The 22,695-nt window shown below is 37.1% G+C and overlaps 1 protein-coding gene across 3 annotated transcripts in view; it reads left to right on the forward strand.

Moving 5' to 3' along the window:
- Nucleotides 1–22,695, forward strand: part of LOC136867263 (retinol dehydrogenase 11) — a 178,830-nt gene that overhangs the window by 58,167 nt on the left and 97,968 nt on the right. For all 3 annotated transcript variants that reach the window (XM_067144406.2, XM_067144407.2, XM_067144408.2), the window contains exons 3-4: nt 4,642–4,878; nt 15,230–15,415. In XM_067144406.2, the coding sequence (XP_067000507.2) occupies nt 4,642–4,878; nt 15,230–15,415 (423 nt within the window). The remainder of the gene's footprint in view (nt 1–4,641; nt 4,879–15,229; nt 15,416–22,695) is intronic.

The raw sequence follows: 22,695 nt of genomic DNA on the forward strand, positions 1-22,695 counted from the left end.
CATGGTTTGTCTTATGCTTGTGTTTAATGTGAAATGTTTATACTGTGTCTGTTGTTAGTGAATTTACATGAGTTATAATGGCATCCACTAATCAGATACCTTTGTATTTGGGTGAAATGGTGGAGGAAGTGGACGAAATGATATCAACCTGATTAAAAATATGGACCATGGCAAAACTGAAGAGATAAGAAAAAGTGAACACAATATGTCGAATTGTCAAAGAGTGGTTTCACATTAATAAATAAAGAATATTTGTGAAAAATTGGTGGAATCCACATGGAAACGTCAGTACTGTTCTTAAAAAAAAAAAAAAAAAAAAAAAAAAAAGGGTCACATCAAGTAACTTATTAAAGTCTGATTATTCTGTAGTTGCAGAAGTGATTTTCTGAAGTTTTAATTACAGGATTCCTTTTCTGTACCTTGTTCAGATAATCTGCATGCTTATTGTTACTTATTTATTCGCTAGGTCCTAACGTGCGCCGTTACTCGCTAGTGAGCGCAGCGCTCACCTTTAGGTTTAAAGGCAATAATATGCCTATATAAAGATTGTGGTTATTTAATATGTCTATTTGAGATATGTATTTATTTAGGAGCATGGCTGAGTGGAGTACTGCATTCAGGATATGTGTGAATTCAAACCCCACCATCGGCTGTCCTGAGAATGGTTTTCTATGGTTTCCTGTTTAAGCTTCCAGGCACATGCAGGGACAGTTTCTATTCATAGGCCACAGCCTATTCCTTCCATCTGCTCACCGAATTTAATTCACCATCATTCATTTTATCTTCAATAGCTTCTCAACAGAGGTTGGCATCAGGAAGGGCATCCAGCTGTAAAACAAGCTATATAAATTAATATATAAATATGTCAAATTGATGTATTAATTTAACAAAAGTGATGGTAATGACCTAAATTATGTTTATGAAAGTGATTATAACTCTGAAACAGTGTGGCTACAAGTTCTGAGGAAGAAGAGGCACTTTCATTGATTGAAGGCTGTATTTCATTCATTTTAGGAAAGGATGGAATTACCAACTGAGGCCTCCATGGTCTCACTACAAATGTTCAAACCCACAAACAAAATTTGCAAAGTGTTCCAGGGAAAGTGTTGAAAGTGACAAAAGTGATGACTGACTGTAAAATTATTGTTTCCTATTATGCAGGATTATACATTTGCATTATTTAGTTCATACTAAGCATACTCCTCCTATCTCAGATATGTTTAAATTTAAGTATTCATGTTCCTAAAAAAGTAACAATTTGTTTAAATTTAAGCATTCATGTTCTAACTAAATTGTTTGTTTACCCCTTAGTCCCATTTCTTGATATGGGGTCGGGGATGAGGTGAGATGAATTTATACAGCTTGTTTTACAGCTGGATGCCCTTCCTGATGTCAACTTCTGTTGAGAAGCTAATGAAGATGAAATGAATGATGGTGAATTAAATTGGGTGAGCAGATTTAAGGAATAGGCTGTGGCCTCTGAATAGAAACTGTCCCTGCATGTGCCTGGAAGCTTAAACAGGTAACCATAGAAAACCATTCTCAGGACAGCCGACGGTGGGTTTCGAACTCATGCGTCTCCTGAATGCAGAGGTTAGCTCCTTAGCACTCCACTTTGCCATGTTCCTAAATAAATAAATAAATATCTCAAATTGATGTATTAAATTACCTCAATCTTTATATGGGCATATTATAGCCTTTAAACCTAAAGGTGAGCGCTGTGCAAACTAGTGAGTAATGACGCACGTAAAGAGCTAGCGAATAATGCTGGTTTAAATCAATGAAGTGACCATAGTAGCATGCAGGTTAATCTGAACAAGGTACAGAAAAGGGATCCTGTAATGAAAACTACAGAAAATCACTTCTGCAACTACTGAATAATCAGACTTTAATAGTTGATGTGACCTCTTTTGTTTTTTAGAACAGTACTGACGTTTCCATATGAATTCCACCAATTTTGCACAAATATTCTTTATTTCTTATTGTGAAACCACTCTTTGACAATGGAACATTTAATGTTCACTTTTTTTAATCTATCCGATTTTGCCATGGTCCATAATTTTCAATTAGGTTGATATTGAATCAAACTAGACACCTTTAAGATGATCTGTTTTAACCAATATTCATACAGTTGAGAAACTTGGATCTTTCAGTCTCATAATTTTCTTCTTTCTTATATTATACACATTAAAAATGTTTTGTATCATGTATGAAGTGCCTATATAGTTCATGGCATCAGACAAAAATGTACCGATTCCTGTATAGTATATTATCTCTAATTTTTGCTCAACAAACCATTGCTATTGATGTTCAGGAACATAATCTGAGTGAGGTCTGTATATCTTAGAAATTGGAGGGGTCAGATATAAAAATAGCAAGAATGATTGCTTGTACCAAGAGGTCTCTGGAATGGAAGAAGGGCATTGATAATGAGAAGATGAAGGCTTGTAAATGAACATGAGGGGAGATTATGTAGACTCTGCAATGCAGGATTAAAAGCCCAGTGGAAGATCTGAAGGAGTTAATGGTTAAACCAAGAGATTAGGAGATAAAGAGAGGTTATAGTAATCCTGATAGAGAGATATCATTGAATAAGGAATGACGAATGGTAGATGAGTGGTGTAAAGGTCTGGGACACTGGATGATTTCAATTGGCAACCTTTCACAGTAAAAGTGAAAGGATAACATGACCTCCACAGAATTCTTATTTCTCACTGATATTTGAATATACAATATAAACATACTTTTTTCCTTTTTTTTTAATATCCTGCTGTGCCTTTCACATTAATACCTAATACAGGGCCCCTCAAATGCCCAAAATCTCACGCGTGCAAACCAAGGCGCAGAGGTTCTCTGCACCGTGCATCGGTCTGACTCGGTTTGGTTCGAACCTGCATCTTGTCTCGGGGCAACGTGGCTAAGCTTGGCTAAGCTCAGCTCAACTCTGCTTGAATGGTGGAGCGCTGCAGAGTAAGTGAGGAAGGGCGAGATAGCTGGAGCGAGCGAGACATGCGTAGGGAAAGAGAGAGACAATACTATTGCTTAAAATCTAGGAGTAGGGGTCTGCACTCTGGTCAACCAAGCAAAGTCGTCATTTGCAACTTGCGCTGTGCAATGCACCAGTGCATGCACCCTGAGAGGCCCTGACCTAGTAAGACATCATTTCTTACTCACCCTCTTTTATTCTCCATTTTTGTTTGATGATCATTAACACTTGTTTGGATTTGGAAGGTAATCATTATACTTGCCAGGAGTACATTCCTGAGATGATGATGATACAATAATCTATCAGCTTCATGTCCGTATTGATAATTTGAGTACACAAGTATGAAGGATGAGTTGTGCACCTAATCAATACTTTATTTTACAAAGTGTCTAGAATATTCACATTAAAAGACAGTACCGGTTTCAACCTGTAAATAGATCATCATCAGCTGTTGATGAACCTGCTTAAGAGCGACTGTGCAGAATAAAACACTACTCAAATTACACAAGAATCCCACTATTCTAATAAAATACTTAATGTTATGATATTTACATATGGTACAATAAAGGGCTTTGACTTGCTAGAGTCCTATGAATGCCACATTTTCTAAAACAGTATTGCTAAAAGGATAAAAATAGGGTACAAGCACAGCCTTTAACAATCTACCTCCCAAATTAAAACAAATCAATAAGTTGTACAGATTTAAGAAAGAAGTACGCAGGTACTTCCTTGAACAGTATGTTGGAGAATAAATCGATAACCACTGTGTACCTATTTTTCCACCTAAGTTTAGTTTGTTTTTAATATCTTCTTTTTTCCATGTAAAATAATGATATTATGATGTAAATTATTCATTGTAAATATTCCTTGTTATATATGTAGGCCTATGCCTTATCTGTTAAATGAAACTTAAAGCTGCCAAGCTGTGATTGTAAAGGGCAGTCCCTCCTTGAGCCACTAGCTCACTGGGACATTCTATACCCAATAAATAAATAAATAAATAAATAAATAAATAAATAAATAAATAAATAAATAAATAAATAAATAAATAAATAAATAAACACTACTAAAATTAAAAAAGAATGGCACTGTTCTAATAAAGTACAAAGTGTTATGATATTTACATATGGTACAATAAAGGGCTTTGACTTGCTAGAGTCCTATGAATGCCACATTTTCTAAAACAGTATTGCTAAAAGGATAAAAATAGGGTACCGTTTTTAGAGTTCTTAGAATGCAGAATAAAACACTACTAAAATTAAAAAAGAATGGCACTGTTCTAATAAAGTACAAAGTGTTATGATATTTACATATGGTACAATAAAGGGCTTTGACTTGCTGGAGTCCTATGAATGCCAGTTATGTATTTCATTAGAATAGTGGAATTGTTGTGTAATTTTAGTAGTGTTTTATTCTGCACAATCGTTATTCAGAAGGTTCATCAACAGCTGATGATGACCTATTTACAGGTCGAAACCGGTACTGTCTTTTAATGTAAATATTCTAGACACTTTGTAAAATAAAGTATTGATTAGGTGGACAACTCATCCTTCATACTTGTGAGGATGATGATGATGATGATGATGATGATGATGATGATGATGATGAAATGATGATGAATTCTATTAAAATATACCTTCTTGTTATTTTTACAGATGAAATCATTGAAACTACTGGCAATAAGAATGTTGTATTGTACAAACTAGATCTTGCTTCACTCAGTTCAGTAAGAGAATTTGCTAGGACAGTTATCAAAATGGAGAGTCGTCTAGATGTGTTGGTCAACAATGCTGGTGCTGGAGGACTTCCTAATAAGAAAAGCGTTGATGGACTTCAAATTCTAATGCAAGTCAATCATTTTGGACCATTCCTTCTCACAATATTATTACTAGGTAAGTGTTTGTGGTAGTGTTTCAAGGTGGAAATCATTGCTGGGAGTATGAAACAAATTTCAGAGGTTGGCTGGAATTGTCTAAACCCTAAGATTTGTTGCTGATATTTCATTTTATTGTTAGTCAGTAGCAGATTTAGAAGTGGAACTGAATAGTACTGTCAGTCTTAAAAATGGAGAACAAACGTAAAGCAAAAGTAACAGACTTTTGTCTACCAAAACTAGAAAAAAACTGGTAATATTACTGTAGAATACCATGCATACCTGTTTGTATGTCCATGCATGGAGATATATGACTTTTGATGTTTGACACCCTTGTTCCCTTCTTGATACAAAATAAAAGAGTTTCTCTACCTCAACATAGTAATATCATTATACAGAAATTATCCCATTGGTTGATTTGAATTACCAACTGGGTGACCAGGTCTTCTCTTCACTTTCAAAGACTGACAATGTTCAGTTCTTCATCCACAATTTGTCACCAAGTAATGTGTCTTATCTTCAGAACTTTTGTGATATCAAGTATAACATGTTTTAGCTACTGACCTTATGGTGTTTTATAGTCAGTAATTTCTCTTTCACCATTAAACAGGGTTCCATTAAAATTTTAATAAACCTGGTATAATCCTGCTCTTACTGATGCTAAGAAAAATGCTGGACTTTATCATAAAGTCAACACTGTGGCATTCCATTAACAGTGTTGACCATCTTGATGTTTTACTTACAGTGATCCAGACAAGTGCTGGGTCAGATGATGAAGTCCAAATAAGTATAAGTGCCAGCTGACAATGCCTGTCACACACCACGGAGGCAGTGATAAATGGTTATGGAGTGGTACTGGAATGAATTAAATAGGTGAAGTGAGAGGTCTTGGAGAAAAATAGTCCCACCTTTGCTTTGTTCAGCACAAATTTTGAGTCGAGTTACTGAAATTTGTACCTTGTATGCAGCAGTGACTGAATTAATCTAACCATCTTAAGTCATAGAGAGACCATACAGTTCTCTTCTTCATAAGTTTATTACTTGTTTTATGTTAAAAGATAATATTTACTTTATTTAACTTGGGCCTTTTAAATTGCCTGTCTCTTTTTCTCTTTGCATGATAACTCATTTTCGTATAAATGCTGTAGTAATTGTTGAAGACTTCTTTTAGGGGCTCAGGACATCTTTGGTCATTGGTAACTTGTACCAACCAATGTTTACACTGTCTGACCCTTTGTATTATTGATATAAGATGGAGATGGATAAACTGGGACTCAAATATTAATAATAATAATAATAATAATAATAATAATAATAATAATAATAATAATAATAATAATAATAATAATAATAATAATAATAATAATAATAATAATAATAATAATAATAATAAGAAGAAGAAGAAGAAGAAGAAGAAGAAAGTAGAACTGGCTGACTGAGCAAAGAGGATGCATCTAGATGTGTTACGAGTACATGATATTTGGGTAAGGGGAGAAAACAAGAAAAAAATGGGGGGTTGTAAGGTGCTCTTAACGTGTGTTAAAAGGGAACAGCAGAGTGTAGGATGGGATTGTTCTCTAGAAAAAAATAGCATGCAACATAAGTTTTGTGAAACATGTAGGCCTATATGAACAAACTAGCAAGTTACCCATGCTTTGTTATGGTATTATACTGAAATTTATAATTGAATGCTTAATGTTTTGTATATCATCCACTGAAATTCGCAATCTTACTCGTTTACTGAGAGAATCCACCGAAATTCGCGATCTGGCTTGTTTTCTGAGAGATTACGGCAAAGTTCCTCCCATTTTTCAGCCTTTCTTTCCAGCAATCGATTTCGTACTTCCCGGGGTAGCTCCAGGAATTCCACCCAGTCAGTTGGGTCCTTAAATCTTTGCCATTTTTTCCTATAAGCACTTTTAATATGGATCAAATCCTTGAGGATATCCGGCGTGGTGTCGTCTTGGGTGCCTTGGTGGTACTGAACCCGCTGCCGAACTGCATGCGTAGTCATTACCCGGCTAAGGACCCGTTTCCAGCATGGTCCACACATTTGGACGATGGCCCAGAGCATCATTATTATTATTATTATTATTATTATTATTATTATTATTATTATTATTATTATTATTATTATTATTATTATTATTATTATTATTATTATTATTCTGGACCTCGCAGCAAGATGCAAGACCGCTACTTGGTGGTAAATAACGTCTGCTGCCATTGTCATTGCTGAAAATGTGACCAGCACCATTGTCACGCGTAGGCAAGTTCACGGGATTTCTGGCGATACGAATGATATACTTCCATGCATTATTGACCTTATTATAGTGGTGAACAATTGCATGGTCAATATAATAATAATAATAATAATAATAATAATAATAATAATAATAATAATAATAATAATAATAATAATAATAATAATAATAATGCTACTTGCTTTACGTCCCACTAACAACTTTTACGGTTTTTAGAGACGCCGAGGTGCCAGAATTTTGTCCCACAGGAGTTCTTTTACGTGCCAGTAAATCTACTGACACGAGGCTGACATATTTGAGCACCTTCAAATATCACCGGACTGAGCCAGGATCGAACCTGCCAAGTTGGGGTCAGAAGGCCAGCGCCTCAACCGTCTGAGCCACTCAGCCCGGCGCATGGTCAATATCATCATCAGTTAGAATTCTAGTGCATGCTTGTTTCTTTTCCCAACCTATCTTTACTACCACTTGAAGCAACACTAACATAACTACCGGCAATGGAGGCTGGAGATGAGAATGACTATCACCAGAAAGAAAGTTACGCGAGCACTGGTACCTTCGGTGTTTTTGGCTCAGGAGGAAATAGAATGAAATAACTTAACATTGGGGAGCAGAACTGATTTGGCAACATGTGTAGTGCCTAATTCAAGGTCAAGGTACTGAAAGCTACAGAAAATATGATTTCTTCATAGAGAAGGCATGAAGTAATTTTAATGGCAGAGGTCAAAATAACCCACACAGCCAACATAGAGATCCACTATAATGTCTTGCAGAACCCTCCCTCTTAATCATTACAGGATCTGATAATACCTCAACTACTATAATTCTCTGAGTTCTATTTTCTAAAAATTTAGGCTCATTGGAATAACCTTTTTTGAACCCAAACTGCCTTTTATCAAACAAGTTAGTAATTTTGCAAACATGTCTAATATAATCAGAACGAATGCTTTCCCAGGGTTTACATGCAATACATGATGTTTATCATTCTTTCCTTTGCACACTGTGGCTACTATAGCAACTCTCAAACTGTTCATTATGTACACAGTAATCAAATTACTTCAGATATGATATTACAGTATATGCCAATCCATTGCTTTAGTATATCCTAGGAAATCTTATCAATTCCAGTTGCTTTTCTAGTTTTCAACTTTTGCATCCTTTTGTAAATACACTCATGTTCGTAAAAACCAGAACATCTTGAAAGACTAGAGATAGGAAGTTCATATTCACAAGACATGTGCATTAGTATGTTCTGAAGAAATGATTAGCATTTGGACCATGTCGGCCCCGAGGTTCAAGGTTCACATCGATATCTCGGCACACCACCACTGACTGGTAAAATGTGCCTCCGACTCTCGTTGTTGCTCTAAATCGAAGATAATGAATCAGTGTGATTTGAGCAGATGTGCAGGATGCCTCACAGACATATGCAAGAATTGTACCGTCAAATGAGCGAGTTTGAAAGAGGGCGCATTATTGGCATGAGAGAACATGATGCATTCATCAGGGAAATTGCTGCTTGTGTTATACGAAGTGTGTAGGCAGTGCAACAGGTATGTACAGAATGGTTCACAGAAGGTCGCAGAACACGACGAGATGGGTCTAGTCGCACCCTCCTCCCCCCGAAGTTTGACACCTCATCCGAATGGCATTGCAGGACAGATCTGCATCCTCCTCGGCTCTGGTGCAACAGTGGAACAGTGTAACACATCATACACTATTAGGAGTGACAGTCCGTCGCTGTTTATTATGGTCTGGGTTATCGGCGCGTCGTCCACTTCTCTGCCTACCTTTGATTAATGTGCATAAACATGCTAGACTGCAATGGTGTATGGAACGACGTCACTGGGGACAGGAATGGAAGCAGATACTGTTTTCAGATGAATCCAATTTTTGTCTGTTTGAAAATGATGGCCAAATTTTGGTTCGCCGTAGACAGGGGGAGAGGCATCACATTGACTGCATTCACACAAGACATACAGCACCAGCTCAAGGCCTTATGGTGCGGGAAGCTATTGGTTACAACTACAAATCACAGTTGGTGCGTGTCCAGGGCACTGTGACCCGTTTGTCTTACGTGAATGACATCCTGCAACCTGTAGCAATACCCTTTCTGCACGACACCCCAGGCACCATATTTCAGCAGGATAATGCGTGACCACATGTTGCTGCATAAACGCGTGCCTTCTTTCTGTCACAGGATATCAGACTGTTGCCCTGGCCCACCTGATCACCGGACTTGTCGCCAATCGAAAATGTGTGGGATATGGTGGAAGGGCGGGTGCTGTGCTGTGACCCAATGCCAACAACCAAAGATGAACTGTGGAACCAAGTGAATACAGCGTGGATGGCTATACCCCAGGACGCCATTTGCGCCTTATACGCGTCGATGCCATCACACATGGAACAAGTTATTAGTGTCCATGGAGGACACAGTGCCTACTAGGCAACAGGACACATGCTGAACCTAGGTGACTGAAATGCTAATCGTTTCGTGCAGAACATACTAATGAACATGTCCCATGAATATGAACTTCCTATCTCTGGTCTTTCAAGGTGTTCTGTTTTTTTATGAACATGAGTATCTTGATATCATAGGTAAGTTCAGTACTTCACTAGTATTAGTAACCTCCTCTACCTAGACATTATCCTTATATTCAACAATATTTACATACTGCTGAATAAATACTTCTGCCATCTGTAAATCCTCACATATACTCTGCTCTTTTATGATTCCTGTAGTGTCCATCCTAGAACCTGTTTCTCTCTTAAAGTACCTCGTATGCCAATCATGCTTGCCTTCATGTTATTTTTAGCTGACTTCTATACTCAGTTTAGTTTCCTAATAAGTACTTCTCGTTACTTCCACAACCTTTCCTAACTCTATATCTTTCCAACCTGAACCTCCATGTTAATCTTTTTGTTTCTCTGTTATAATATAGTGGGTTTTCACCATTCCTAACGGCCTTTAAAGGTACATACCTGTTTTCACACTCCTCAGTAATACTACTTTATACCTATCCCATAGGCTGTTTACATTTTTATTTACCATTTCTCACTGGTCATAATTACTTTCTAAAAACTCTCTCCTGCCTGTCTTGTCAACCATACGGTACTGCATAATGTTCTTTCCTTTACAGCCTTCCTTTCTCTTACTCTTATTTTTAACTACATTGCAAACAGCTTTGTGATCACTTGAAGTAAACACCACCTATCACTTCAGTATCTCTATAGAGCTCATCTGGTCTTATTAGCACTACGTCTAGAATATTTTCCCCTCTAGTTTGTTCCATCATTTTTTATTCAGCTGTCCTTCCCAGATTAACTTATTTACCATTTGTTGGTCATGCTTTCTGTCATTTGCATTACCTTCCCAGTTATCATTTGGTAAATTGAGATCACCTGCTATAATCACATTCTTTTCTGTGTCATTTCCCACATTACTGATTATTATCTTATTAAATTATTCAGTGTCACCCCTTCCAGGTCTGAACACCCCAAAAACATGAAGTTGTCTGTCATCTTTAGAGATGAGCCTTATACCTAGAATTTCATGTCTTCCATCATTAACTTCTTAATGGCTTATGGCTTACAGATTCTTCTTTCACCAGTGTGAATACCACCCCTCTCCTACAAAATCCATCCCGTCTCTATGATAAACATTCCAGTTCTGGGAGACAATTTCCACTTCCATAATATCACTTCTTAGCCATCATGTTCTTAAGTTTATTAATAGTCAGCCCTACTTCCTTGATGGTTGGAACTGGCAACTGTACTTCCAGTTTTCTTGGAGTCATTACAAAGGTCATAATCTCTCGAGGGTCAGACAAACTTACATTTAACAGCTGGTCAAAATGTTGGGCCCTTCTCTCAAGTATCAGTCATCACTGCTAATAATTATGCCTTCTTTATATCTTCAGTGAGTTTCTCTCATCATTTGGCCAGCAGGTGTGCCCAGCTTATCTGCCTCCTGTTGACTCATTACTCCCCACTCCACGGCATAACAACAAGGACAGCACTTCGCTCACTTTATCGATGCATGACATAACAATTAAAATTAAGAAAATTAGTAATTAAGAAAATAAGCTCATACCTTATGACAGGAGATGTTGGAAATATTGTCCTCCTGCATCCACACATTTCTGGCATCGTCTTAGGAAACTCCGATTCACACACATAATTTCGACAATTTTAACATTTTCGTAGCCCACCATGCTGAGCTCTTTGAAACCCCAGCTTCTTGTCCAAGTCATCTTAGGGATTTTGTAGGCATATTTTCTAATCTTTCTGCGATTTCATTTACGTTTTCCTCATTAAGTACATGTTTTTTTTTTTTTTTAACACTTCGCTTCTCTTCAAGGAAAGAACCAGTTCCTTTCAATTTGTTTACGAGTTTCCACATGGTCTCTCTATGTGGAGGGCATACACCTGGAAATTGTGTTATAAATCGCCTAACGACTTACCTGCAACACTCTGTTTTCACAGAATTATTGTACATAAATACCCTTTCCTCTACCGTGTACACATAATTTTGAGAATTATACCCCAAAGTAATACTTCAAAACTCGAGAACAGTTGGAGTGACAGATCAACACTTAGTACATGTTCTAAGAAAAGACCTGAACTGCAAAGTGAGGGCATTCCCGTGCTGTCACTGTGCTGTGTAATTGGAAGTGATGAATCAACAGGAGGCAGATAAAGCTGGGCATGTCTGCTGGCCAACCAATGAGAGAAACTCATTCTACGTAAGGTTTCCCTGGTTTGAAAGTTTTTTGATTACTTATTTAATTTCTGATAGAAAGCTCTAATTTCATTAAGGCCATTCAAGTAGCTGACACTGCTCCAACCCTATCAGTTGACTCTTTTTCTTCTTCTGCAAACGCATTTATTTCCTGTGAGCTTCACGTATTCTTCCAAAGCTTTCCATGTATGGTTCTTCTGCTGTATAGGCAATATTTTTGAGTGCTCTCACTTGCTCACATTCCTCATCAAACTGGTTGCTGTACTTAAGTCCGTCCTCCCTTCTTAACCCTTTGTGGACGTATGGATCCAAGAAAATTCTGCTGCTAGGACGTACATAGACTGGGGTAATCAAGCAAGTTCATAAAAGTTCTGGTTTTATACATTACTACTTGCATCTAATACAAAATTGATATGCACTAAGAATACTTATTTCTGTACCTAAAAACCTATTTACTTTTTAAAAGGGACACTTTTCCAATTAACATTCTTCTTTTTCTTCATCATCATCTTCTTCTTCTTCTTCTTCTTCATGTCCCATCATCATTGGCAATCATCACAGCAATCCTATCCTTAGATCTAGCAGCGCTGAATAGTTCACTGCAACTACAAGTAAACCAATTTTTAAGGTTTTCTGACTAAGAAGCTCGCCTTCTACTGTGGCTCCTTTTTCCATCAATCTAATACGTACATAAGGTTTATATCTAGCAATTGCACTAAACTATTCATTATCAAATAATAGCAAAAAAATCAATAGGCTCTGCATCAGGTGGTAGGTTCACCTTTATAGGTTCAGAATTATTGCAGAATGCATGCATGTTCTTTAGGTTTCTTGTCATCAGATTTTACTTCCACCCATAAACGTACAGTAAACTTCCCACGCTTTATCACTACTGACACTTTTATCACTCGATTGTTCTTATGTCCTTTGCATTTCATTGTCAAAATTGCTATCATCACTGCTGGTTTCTTCTCCTAACACTTCATGTATCTATTACTCATCTAAAATATTATACCACTTTCTATTCAACACGGAAGGACCAGCTGCAACCTGGTCTAACGCCATGTGTTCAAGGCTGATCATGCTTGCTCTCGTAGTTTATTCTCTTTGCAGATTTCCTAATAGTTGCAAATATTGTGTGGAGATGTAAGCAGAAGCTCATCTATGGCTCCTTGAACGCATTGGTTGGGGCTGCTGCAATATATAATTGACAAGCGACCACACAGAATTGAAAAAGTGAAATGTTGACTATATATCGACGACCGTCTGTGGAAGCATATTACGCTTGTCAGTCATATATCAACATACGTCCATAGAAGATTAATACTATCTCTGCAGCATTTGTTAGTGTATCCTTGAAATTCTTAAGTGTTATTATCAGGGAGATCTGTCAGACTCTGATCAAATACACTAATACATCTGAGAACATCCACCTCCATAGTGTAATGCTGGGCCTCTCAAATGCTCAAAATCTCACGCGTGCAACTGAGGCGCAGAGTTCCTGTGCACAGTGCATCAGTCCCACTCGGCTCAGTTTGGACCAATGCTTCGTCTCTGGGCCTCGGTTAAGTTTGGCTCAGATTTGGAGCACTATGGAACAAGTGAGGAAGAGGGAGACAGGTGGAGCGAGCAAGACAGGCGTGGGGAAAGAGAGAGACAGTGCTATTGCTCCAAATCAAGGAGTGGGGTCTGCACTCTGGTCAACCAAGCAAAGTCATCTTTTGCACTGTGCACAGCACAATGCACTGGTGCATGCACCCTGAGAGGCCCTGTGTAATGGTTAGTGGTGTTAGCTGCCATACTCAGAGGCCTAGGTTCAATTTCTGGCATTGTCAGAAATTTAACATTGGTAGGAGAGTTGGCATGTGGTATAAAAGAAAAAGAACAAAAGGTGGGTGTGCCTGAAAAGAGCTGCCCCACCACAGGACAAGGACACAAATTTACATTTTATCTGAGGGCAACAACTGGTTCCTTCAGTCTGATGCTATTGAATTCTGTTTCTGAGACCCATACACCTTTCTCACATTCGATATACAACTTCTGATCTTTGTTATTGTCAGGTAGTTGTTAGAGTCATCATTAGTCCCCTTATAACTCCTAAAGTCCATCAAGTTAGACATATGCTTAGCATCTATAAGGAGGTGGTAAATATTTTCATCTGGGGATTTCCATATCATTTTATGTATTCCCTTGTAATCAAACATTGTACTGTTTCTACCATGTTTCTTGATGATGCAAAGTTTATTAGCCAAATCCCATTATTGTTGAACTCTGCATGCAGGCTGTATCTTCCAGAAACAGATCCATAAATGTCTTCTAACCTTAGCATTTCATGTCTCCAATAATTATTTTGCATTTCCCTCCTGGGCACTCACTATGTATCTCATCCAACTCATTATAAAAGGAGTCTTTTCCTTTATCACCTTCTCCCTCTGTTGGAGCATGTGCACATATAAGACTATAATTGAAAAACTTCATTCTGATTCATAATTTGCACAATCGGTGAGACTTGGATTGGAAGTCCATGATAAGATGCTTTTCATTGCTTACCAACAATAAATTCTGTCACAAACATGTGATCTTTCTTATGACAGCTGTAAAAATAAAATGTCTAACATTTTGTTTTTAAAACTCCTTTACCTACCCATCTAATTTCAGTGATGCAGTGATGTCTTGTCTGTAAATGTTTATAGTCTTAATTATGTATCTGACCTTAAAGCTTTCTTTAGACTCCAGGCTGATAGTGTTAACGTGTACCACAATCCAATTCTCAAGTCCTTTGAATTTTAGCCATGTCATCTTTAACAGGTCAACCTGACTGAATCTCTATCAGATTTTGCAACAAGATGTTTTCTGGGTTGAGTTGTCAGCCCAGTGTCAATTTCCAGCAATTCTGGAGGGTCAATGTTTTCTGTTAGGGTTATCTCCCTTAACTGGTGGGTCCTAATTTTAAAGTGTCAGGAACTTGTTTTTCTGCCCTTGAATGACTTAGATGTCTGAGCAGACTTTGCCCAGGATCCATAGCGTGGATGTGTATGCATCATACTTAGTAGGAATAAATGGCATTTCCTGTTTTGATAGTATACTTCTATCAGCAGGAAGCACACCTACAGGACCACATACTACTCCTTTGACCTCTAAATGCACCTTTTTCTTAGAAATTTCAGATCATTTAAGCTAATAATTATGTATTTGCAATTCAATAGAAATCATTTCATAATTTTATGGCTTAAACCAGAAGCTTAGGGCCACATGTAAGTCTACAGGACCATAGCAACTGTGGTAAGGTCCTGCTCTGCTGTTTCAGATTATTTTTTAAAAATATTACTTTTTTAATTCTTAGTTTTCCTCTCCTTAACCCACAGATCTATTGAAGAAATCAGCACCAAGCCGGATTATAATGGTTTCCTCTCTCATGCATCACTTCTCCACTCTCAAGGTTGACAATTTGAACTATGAAAAATCCTTCAGTGGGATGATGAATTATGCGGACAGTAAGCTTGCAAACATCCTTATGGCAAATGAGCTTGCAAGGAAATTAAAGGGGACAGGTAAGTTGAATCAATAAATGAAATTTGTAATGATTTATAATAATTTTCAAAATCTTCTTCTTCTGTCACCTTTAAGCCAGGGAACTCCTGGGTTGGACAGTGGATCATCGCCTCTGATCCACTTTCACGGTTCATGTTATTATGGTGGGCTTGCCACACCTAAAGGCATTTTTTACCTAACCACCAAGTTTCAGTAGAGAACAGACACCTTTAGCAGCCACCCCTAACCTGGAGTGCAGATGCTGCATGCTGGATTTCAATGGCATTTTCTTTACTGAGAGATAAGCACTCATCTAAAGGAGCTTCTCTGCTCGAAGCTGTTGACCCCTTTAATTTAAATGTTATTGTTATTGTCATACAGTGAAACTTTGAAGCTTCTCTTAATGGACACTCCTCAACAGCAGACAATTTTCTAGGTCTGTGATGATAAAATCTGATATTGTTGGTACTGGTAACTTACCCCTCTAATGAAGATGCCCTCTATTATGGACAGAGACACACAAAAAACACTCAAAATTTAAAATAAATCTCTCCTAATGGACACTTATTTTAAAAATAAATCTACATGTGCATGTTTTTATATGTAAACAATAGTATTCACTTACTTTTCACATAGACATTACTTCCAAGAAGTGCAGTTAAATTATGGTGCAGATTGTATTTCTAGGAATGAAGCACTGAGCTATGCTCTCAACCCCCGCAGTGTTCCAAATACTGTAGATAACTGTACCCACCATCTTTCCTTTGAACTTGGAATGCTTGGCAATTCTGGAGTTCTTACTTTCACTGCCAACAATGCCACGTCACTTTTAAATTGATTCATAGGTTTTGGAGATGTTCAGTTTTTCAGTGTAGTACATAGTTTTGTGAATACATTTGTCATGACTCTGAAAAAGTGTTTAACTGTAAATGAAAAGGATGAAGTAATAGACTATAGTATAAAAATTATGAAAAAGGTGTAAATTTGACAATGACCTAATTGTATATAATGAAAATATCATTGCTATACCAAAATGTACAATACAAATGAACATTAAGAATTTTTTAAGTGTTAATATTTTTTTTATGTAAATGTAAATTATTAAATTGAAGTTTCAAAAACTCAAAATGTAATACATTGTAAAGGTGTATGGTGGTATACACTGTGCTAAATGCTGTATAAGTTTCCAATGAGTGCTTCTTCTCTTCCACATACTGTACCACAGCAGCAGTGCATCTATAACTTTCTTATGTGAGTAGAGCAAATTGCACAAATGTAGTACTATATTCAGAATCATTTAAAAGAGATGGTGTCACTTTCATAGCAATATGCATTTCTACTTTACCTGTACTCGAGTGGTATTTTCTCATAAGCTGTCTTCAATGTACACTCTTCTTTAATGGGCATTTCTTTTGGCCCTGATGGTGTTCGTTGTCAAGAGATTCCACTGTATTGTCTGTCTGTTAAGTCTACAGTCTGGAGACTCATTGAATCCTGATTTAGTACCACCAAAGATTATATGCTAATAGGGTTAAAGGAAAACTGCCAAGATCGGAGGCAACCCCGTAATGAGGCATACAAATCATGATGATGAGTGAGGTAGTTTACTATTGCTTTCCTCACTGGGCCAGAAAGTGCTATTGCAGCACAACTGGCTCTATAAGTAGCACCTTTCATGACATCTAGATGCACTATAGTCTGTATCAAATGGGAAACATGTTGGTTTCGAGAGGCTACGCAGAATTGTACAACCAAGCGGTTACTGCATTGTTGCATTATCTCACCCACTCAGTACGCTGCACTCCGTGCAAAATTTCAGGTATTAAAAATCACATTGAAAAGACTGTCTACATGATTTTCAGGAAGAGAGTACGAACATCCTCAAGTGACAAAGTGACGTATAAAGCGAAAACATTAAACGACGTAAACAGTTTTAAATATCTGGGCTTGACAATGCAGACAACAGTAAACTCCTTTAGACTTCATATTAGGCTACGTGCTGTGGCGGCTATGAAAGCAATATTTGACATCAAGAATTTAAATAGATTATCTCTTAGGACGGCCATGACCTTGTTTGACGCAAAAATAATCTCTATTTCAACATTTGGACTGGAAATCATTTGGGATAAGCTAACAAAGAATGACCTACACGCTCTAGAAAAAATCAAAGCCCAGTTCTTAAAGACAACCCTCTGTGTGTCCAGATTTACTAGATCAAGACTGGTTTATGAACTTTCAAAGGAGCCTTTTTTAATTGAAGATTTGAGATTCAAGCTTGCTCTATCTTATACAGACCATTGGAAGAAACTCTTGGATAAAAGATTGGCCAAAAGGAATGATATTTGTCCTGAATTCTATTCAACTGAAGCAATGACGAATAGAACTTGGACCAGTACGAACCAGGATCTCCGACATTTTGTCAATTCTATGGCAATTCATGGATACCACTATAAACTCTGCAAAACTAGGATCTTGCATGAACCTGACGATAGTTGTGTGTGTGCACTGTGTGATTTGGCTTGTCCTTGTTACCATGCTGTGGAATGCTCTAAGAGAAATAGGCCTATAATAGACTTATGCTTAAATGACATGTAATCGCTTTATATACACAAATTGTGTGCTGTATTAAATTAATTTAAATATCACTTGCACCAGGCCAAAATATTTTTACTTCTTAAAAATGGCCTCGATGGACACAGCTTCCTTTACTATCCAGTTGTGCTCAGAATGTCATTACTGAGGCCTGAATTTATACGCACCAAAAAACCTAAATATATTCATACAAATATGCTCTAAAAAGATAGAAAATATGCAATTTGAGAAAGAGCTCATTTATTTCAGAATCACTTGTTTACTATATGCTGAATTAATTTTTGCAGTACACACTGAAGGAAGCTGGGATTGAGACACAATTGTTAAATCGGATCAGTATGTCCAGACACTGAGCTGGTGGTTTGGGCATATAATGAGGATGGAGCTAACTCTAGGACAGTTTAACTTGGAGAGACATGTGGGAGGAAAACAGATGGTGACAAGACCAACAACCTGTCTGTGTCGGTGCAACGTAAAGCAACTTGTAAAAAGGAAACTACTGTTTTGTAAGATCTGATTTATGGACACTGTCAGATGAGGAGTTTGACTGGGATGGTACATTTCTCAAAGAATAATGCAGGTGTTCTAAGACCAGTTCATTGAGGACAGAAACCTCATATAGAGCAAAAGACCTGAGGTAGAGGATAAGATTCTATAATAGTTATATTTTTATACAGCAATACATATTTTGGTATTTTTTTTATTAGAGTTTCTTTTACTTGAAATTTAGTTCGAGAGTAAATATTTTTACACTGGAATTGAAGTATAAAAAGAAAAAAAGAAAGTATTAAGTATAGGAACATCAGGAAGATATGGTCAATATTGTATATTTATTGAAGAGAAGATAAATTTATTTACTTGAATCAGAGCTTGAATTGCCATATTTAATACTTTAATATGGGAAAACAGACTTTCCCACCATGTAATTGAATAGAAAATAATAGAATAGGAATAAATTAAGAGAGTGAGTTGTGATTAGTAGTTAACTGATTTGAAATACTGTATATATATTTTTTTTACAAGTTGCTTTACGTCGCACTGATACAAGTAGGTCTTAAGGTGACGATGGGACAGGAAAGGCCTAGGAGTGTGAAGAAAGCAGCCATGGCCTTAATTAAGGTACAGCCCCAGCATTTGCCTGGTGTGAAAATGAGAAACCACGGAAAACCATCTCCAGGACTGCCGACAGTGGAGTTTGAACCCACTATCTCCTAAATACTGGATACTGGCTGCACTTACTGATTTGAAAGAAAGCATTATGTCATCATCATCATTTCCCTTTATCCAGCTCCTGCCAGCTCAGGGTATCTAGGGCACTTCTCCATCTTCCTCTTTCCTTCCACCATTCCTCTTCCACGATCTTGTCCCAGTCTAAATTTAGTCTTCTTATGCCGTTCTTCATTGATTCAATCCACCTTGTACTAGGTCTTCCTCTTGCTCTCTTGCCCTCACACTTTGTTTCCAGTATCTGTCTTGGAATTCTATTCTCCTCCATCCTCTTTACATGTCCAAACCACCTTAGTTTATAGTTTTCAATTGTCTCATTTAGCTTTCCTATCCCAACTTCCTTCTTAACATTTTCATTTCTCACTCTGTCTTTAAAGAAAGCATTATAACTATGAAAGAAAACTAATATAGAAGAATTAAATGACCGTACCTGATGAGGTATACTAAGTTTTGTAAGTATACATAAACGATCTCATTCTGTTCTTTCTTCTTATTATCAATAATAAGGTCAGTAGTGAGCAGACACCATTAAGATATGTGGAGATGGTATGTAATAAATGACCATAATACTTGAAACTTACATTCTTTATGTTCCCTTTATTTGTTGACTGTCATGTTTCCAGTAGCCATGAGATATCATAGTTCTCAAGAATGTTAGGGACAGAACAAACATACAACTCCCCGATTCGTACAAATTGAGCAAATATGAATGTTAATGACTCACCCAGAAAACAAACACATGATCCTGCAGTCTATAAAACAGAACACTGCCTATTCGGTCTCAGAGTCAATGATGATGATGATGATGTAGCTCATTGGTTAGTGTTGCCGGTCCCAAGACAGGATAAACAAGGAGGGTTAGTTGACTACACACTGAGTCAGTCATAAAAGAGATTTCAGCTATAGAACACAAAGAGGCACATCTCAATCTCAACAATCAAGTTGTAATTGTGTGATCATACTGCAGTGATCACGCTCACAATGCAATTTCAACTTGCAAAACTGACATGATGGAACATATACTATCACAGCAACTACCCCAGGCTGCGAGACCAGGCTGGGAGACCAGGGTGGGAGACCTTCCCAAAGACCAGGAAACTGATTTAAAATAATAATCCCTAGAGAAAGCCACCTGTACGGGTAAAACAAATTCATAGAAATAAAACAGGATTCCTCATGAACACCAGGCATTTCTATGTGACCTTCCATGAGAATCTATCCAGCTACGAACCACCAGGCTTATGTTTCCATCAAACAGATGGAACAATTGATTCTAGCTAACTATTTCCAAGACCTACTCAACTGTAATCCACCAAAAGAAAGACACTTTCCTTTCTATGCCAAATACTGATCATAACCCCCGACACTGCAAGAAATGGCAGAGACTGTCTGATCACTTTAAAAAAAAAAATTTATTAAGAAGGAAGCCATACTTTTCAGTGTCGACTCACTCCATGTAACTTTAAAGCTTTTCAGGCTGTCGAAAACACTGATTATAACGCATATAACAAAACTGGTAAGATATGGTCAGAAGCAGGGGCATCTCGTGTTAAGGATCACACAAGCAAGTGAACACCCTGGTAATTCCAAACAAATGAAGTTTACACAATATTGTATGATGAAGACTAGATTTTTTGTACATTGATATCGTATTTATGAAGTTGTAAGTGCTGATTCACTTTCCGTTTCCATTTGAATCATGTGCCATGCCAGCTGATCACAACTCTTGCTTTGAACTACAAAGTTGAGCATATTGCATAGCTAGAGCTTGAAGGGGCAATGCTTTGGGTATAGCGAATATGAGCACAATTTCCTGTATGATCATGGTCCGCTGGTCTGCTTTCAATGCCTTCTTCCGAAGTTCTTGTCAAATTCCAAAGATGCAGTATGAAATGCGTGGCAGTGGGTAAGGCACAGGGTGAGAGCTGCTACCACGGAGTGGTTACTGTAATTGTCAGTTGCAGATATAGCATAATAATTGTTTAATGAACCAAAGGGGCTTTTAGCTAACTACTTGCTAACAAAATAGATTTGTACTTTCAGCTTGTGTATTTGAAAATATTAATTAATTAAGTACAATTCCTACAACTATGTTGGCAACACTACAGGAGGATAGGAGTATACACTCCTTGAAATGGATTGGGGGAGGGGGATTTGTTTCTTAGCAATATTATCGACATGTAAGTTATTTTTAAATTTCTTGTGTTAACTTCATATTTGTACTCATGTCCATTTATTCTATAATATTACTGACAACACAATATAGCCCAAGTGGGCTGCCGTTAATGTATTAACCAACTGAGGAGTATCTTATACATAGTTTTTTTAATCTACTGTCTGCTTTGTGGGCACACCCAAAGATTTTAAGCATGCTACGCCAATGGTCAGAAGAAAGCAAGAAACAACATAACGAATTCATGAAGAGATTCTTGGGACGATAAGAAGGCAAAAGCCATCTAGCCAACTGACAAGTTACAACACACTCTTTGAAAAGGTAAAACAACAATGACTATGCTGCCGTTGCTGCTGAATGGTTTCTCCTCCAAAGTATTAGGCAAACAGTTGTAAACATCTGGCATTCGGGAAACTTGTTTTACTGTGTATCAAAGGATAAGAGTATATTTTCCATCAACCTGTTGTCCATGTTGTCAAGTGTTGAACTGTGATTAGGGTTGCCATGTATCTTCATTTTAGTTGGCATGTCCTCATTTTGAGAAGAAAAATGACCGTTTACAGACAGTTTTGAAAAATCATTGGTTCGTCCACACTTTGTTGATTGAAAGCAAAATTATCACTTTCGAGACTGAAGTCATGCATGCTCTCTTCTTTCATGTGGATTGCAGCAATTAAAATTTTTGCTCATACAACTTTCTTCTATGTTAAATTGAAATTAAAATCTAGTAGGCAGGGATCTTGCAGTTTTCATTGAACTGGTAAGACTGTCTTTTGAATCTTCTCCTGGCCAGTGCTGTCCGAGATTTTCTGAAACAATCAGGTCATTTCGAAAAAAAAATGCATGGCATACAAAAGTGTAAATGTATTTGTGAGAGTTATACTATGATTGAAATTTTAATTTAGTTTTGTTTTCAAAGTATTCTAGTTTAATTTATATTTCACATAACAAATTTGCAGCACTCAGTTCATTGTGATTAAATACTAAATACTGATATAATTAATTATATACAGTGGGTACTTACATTTTTAAAACATTGTGTAATGACTGATTCATTGTTGAGAAAGGTAGTCCTCATATAAGCGATTTAAAATATGGCAACTCTAATTGCAACAATTTTGTGGCTAGTAGAAGAGAGAAATTGTCAATTTTATACTTCTATCTAATTGTCATATCTAATGTGTGTTTGGGTGATTTTTTAACATTCGGTTAGTTAGCTCCTTCTGTAGATCAATGGTAGAGTATCAAGCCTTAGGATCCCAAGTTTGTGGGTTCAGACCTGCCAAAGGTAGTTGGATTTTTGAAGGG

This window comes from Anabrus simplex, chromosome 3 (genome assembly GCF_040414725.1).
Source record: "Anabrus simplex isolate iqAnaSimp1 chromosome 3, ASM4041472v1, whole genome shotgun sequence".
Classification (NCBI taxonomy): domain Eukaryota; kingdom Metazoa; phylum Arthropoda; class Insecta; order Orthoptera; family Tettigoniidae; genus Anabrus; species Anabrus simplex.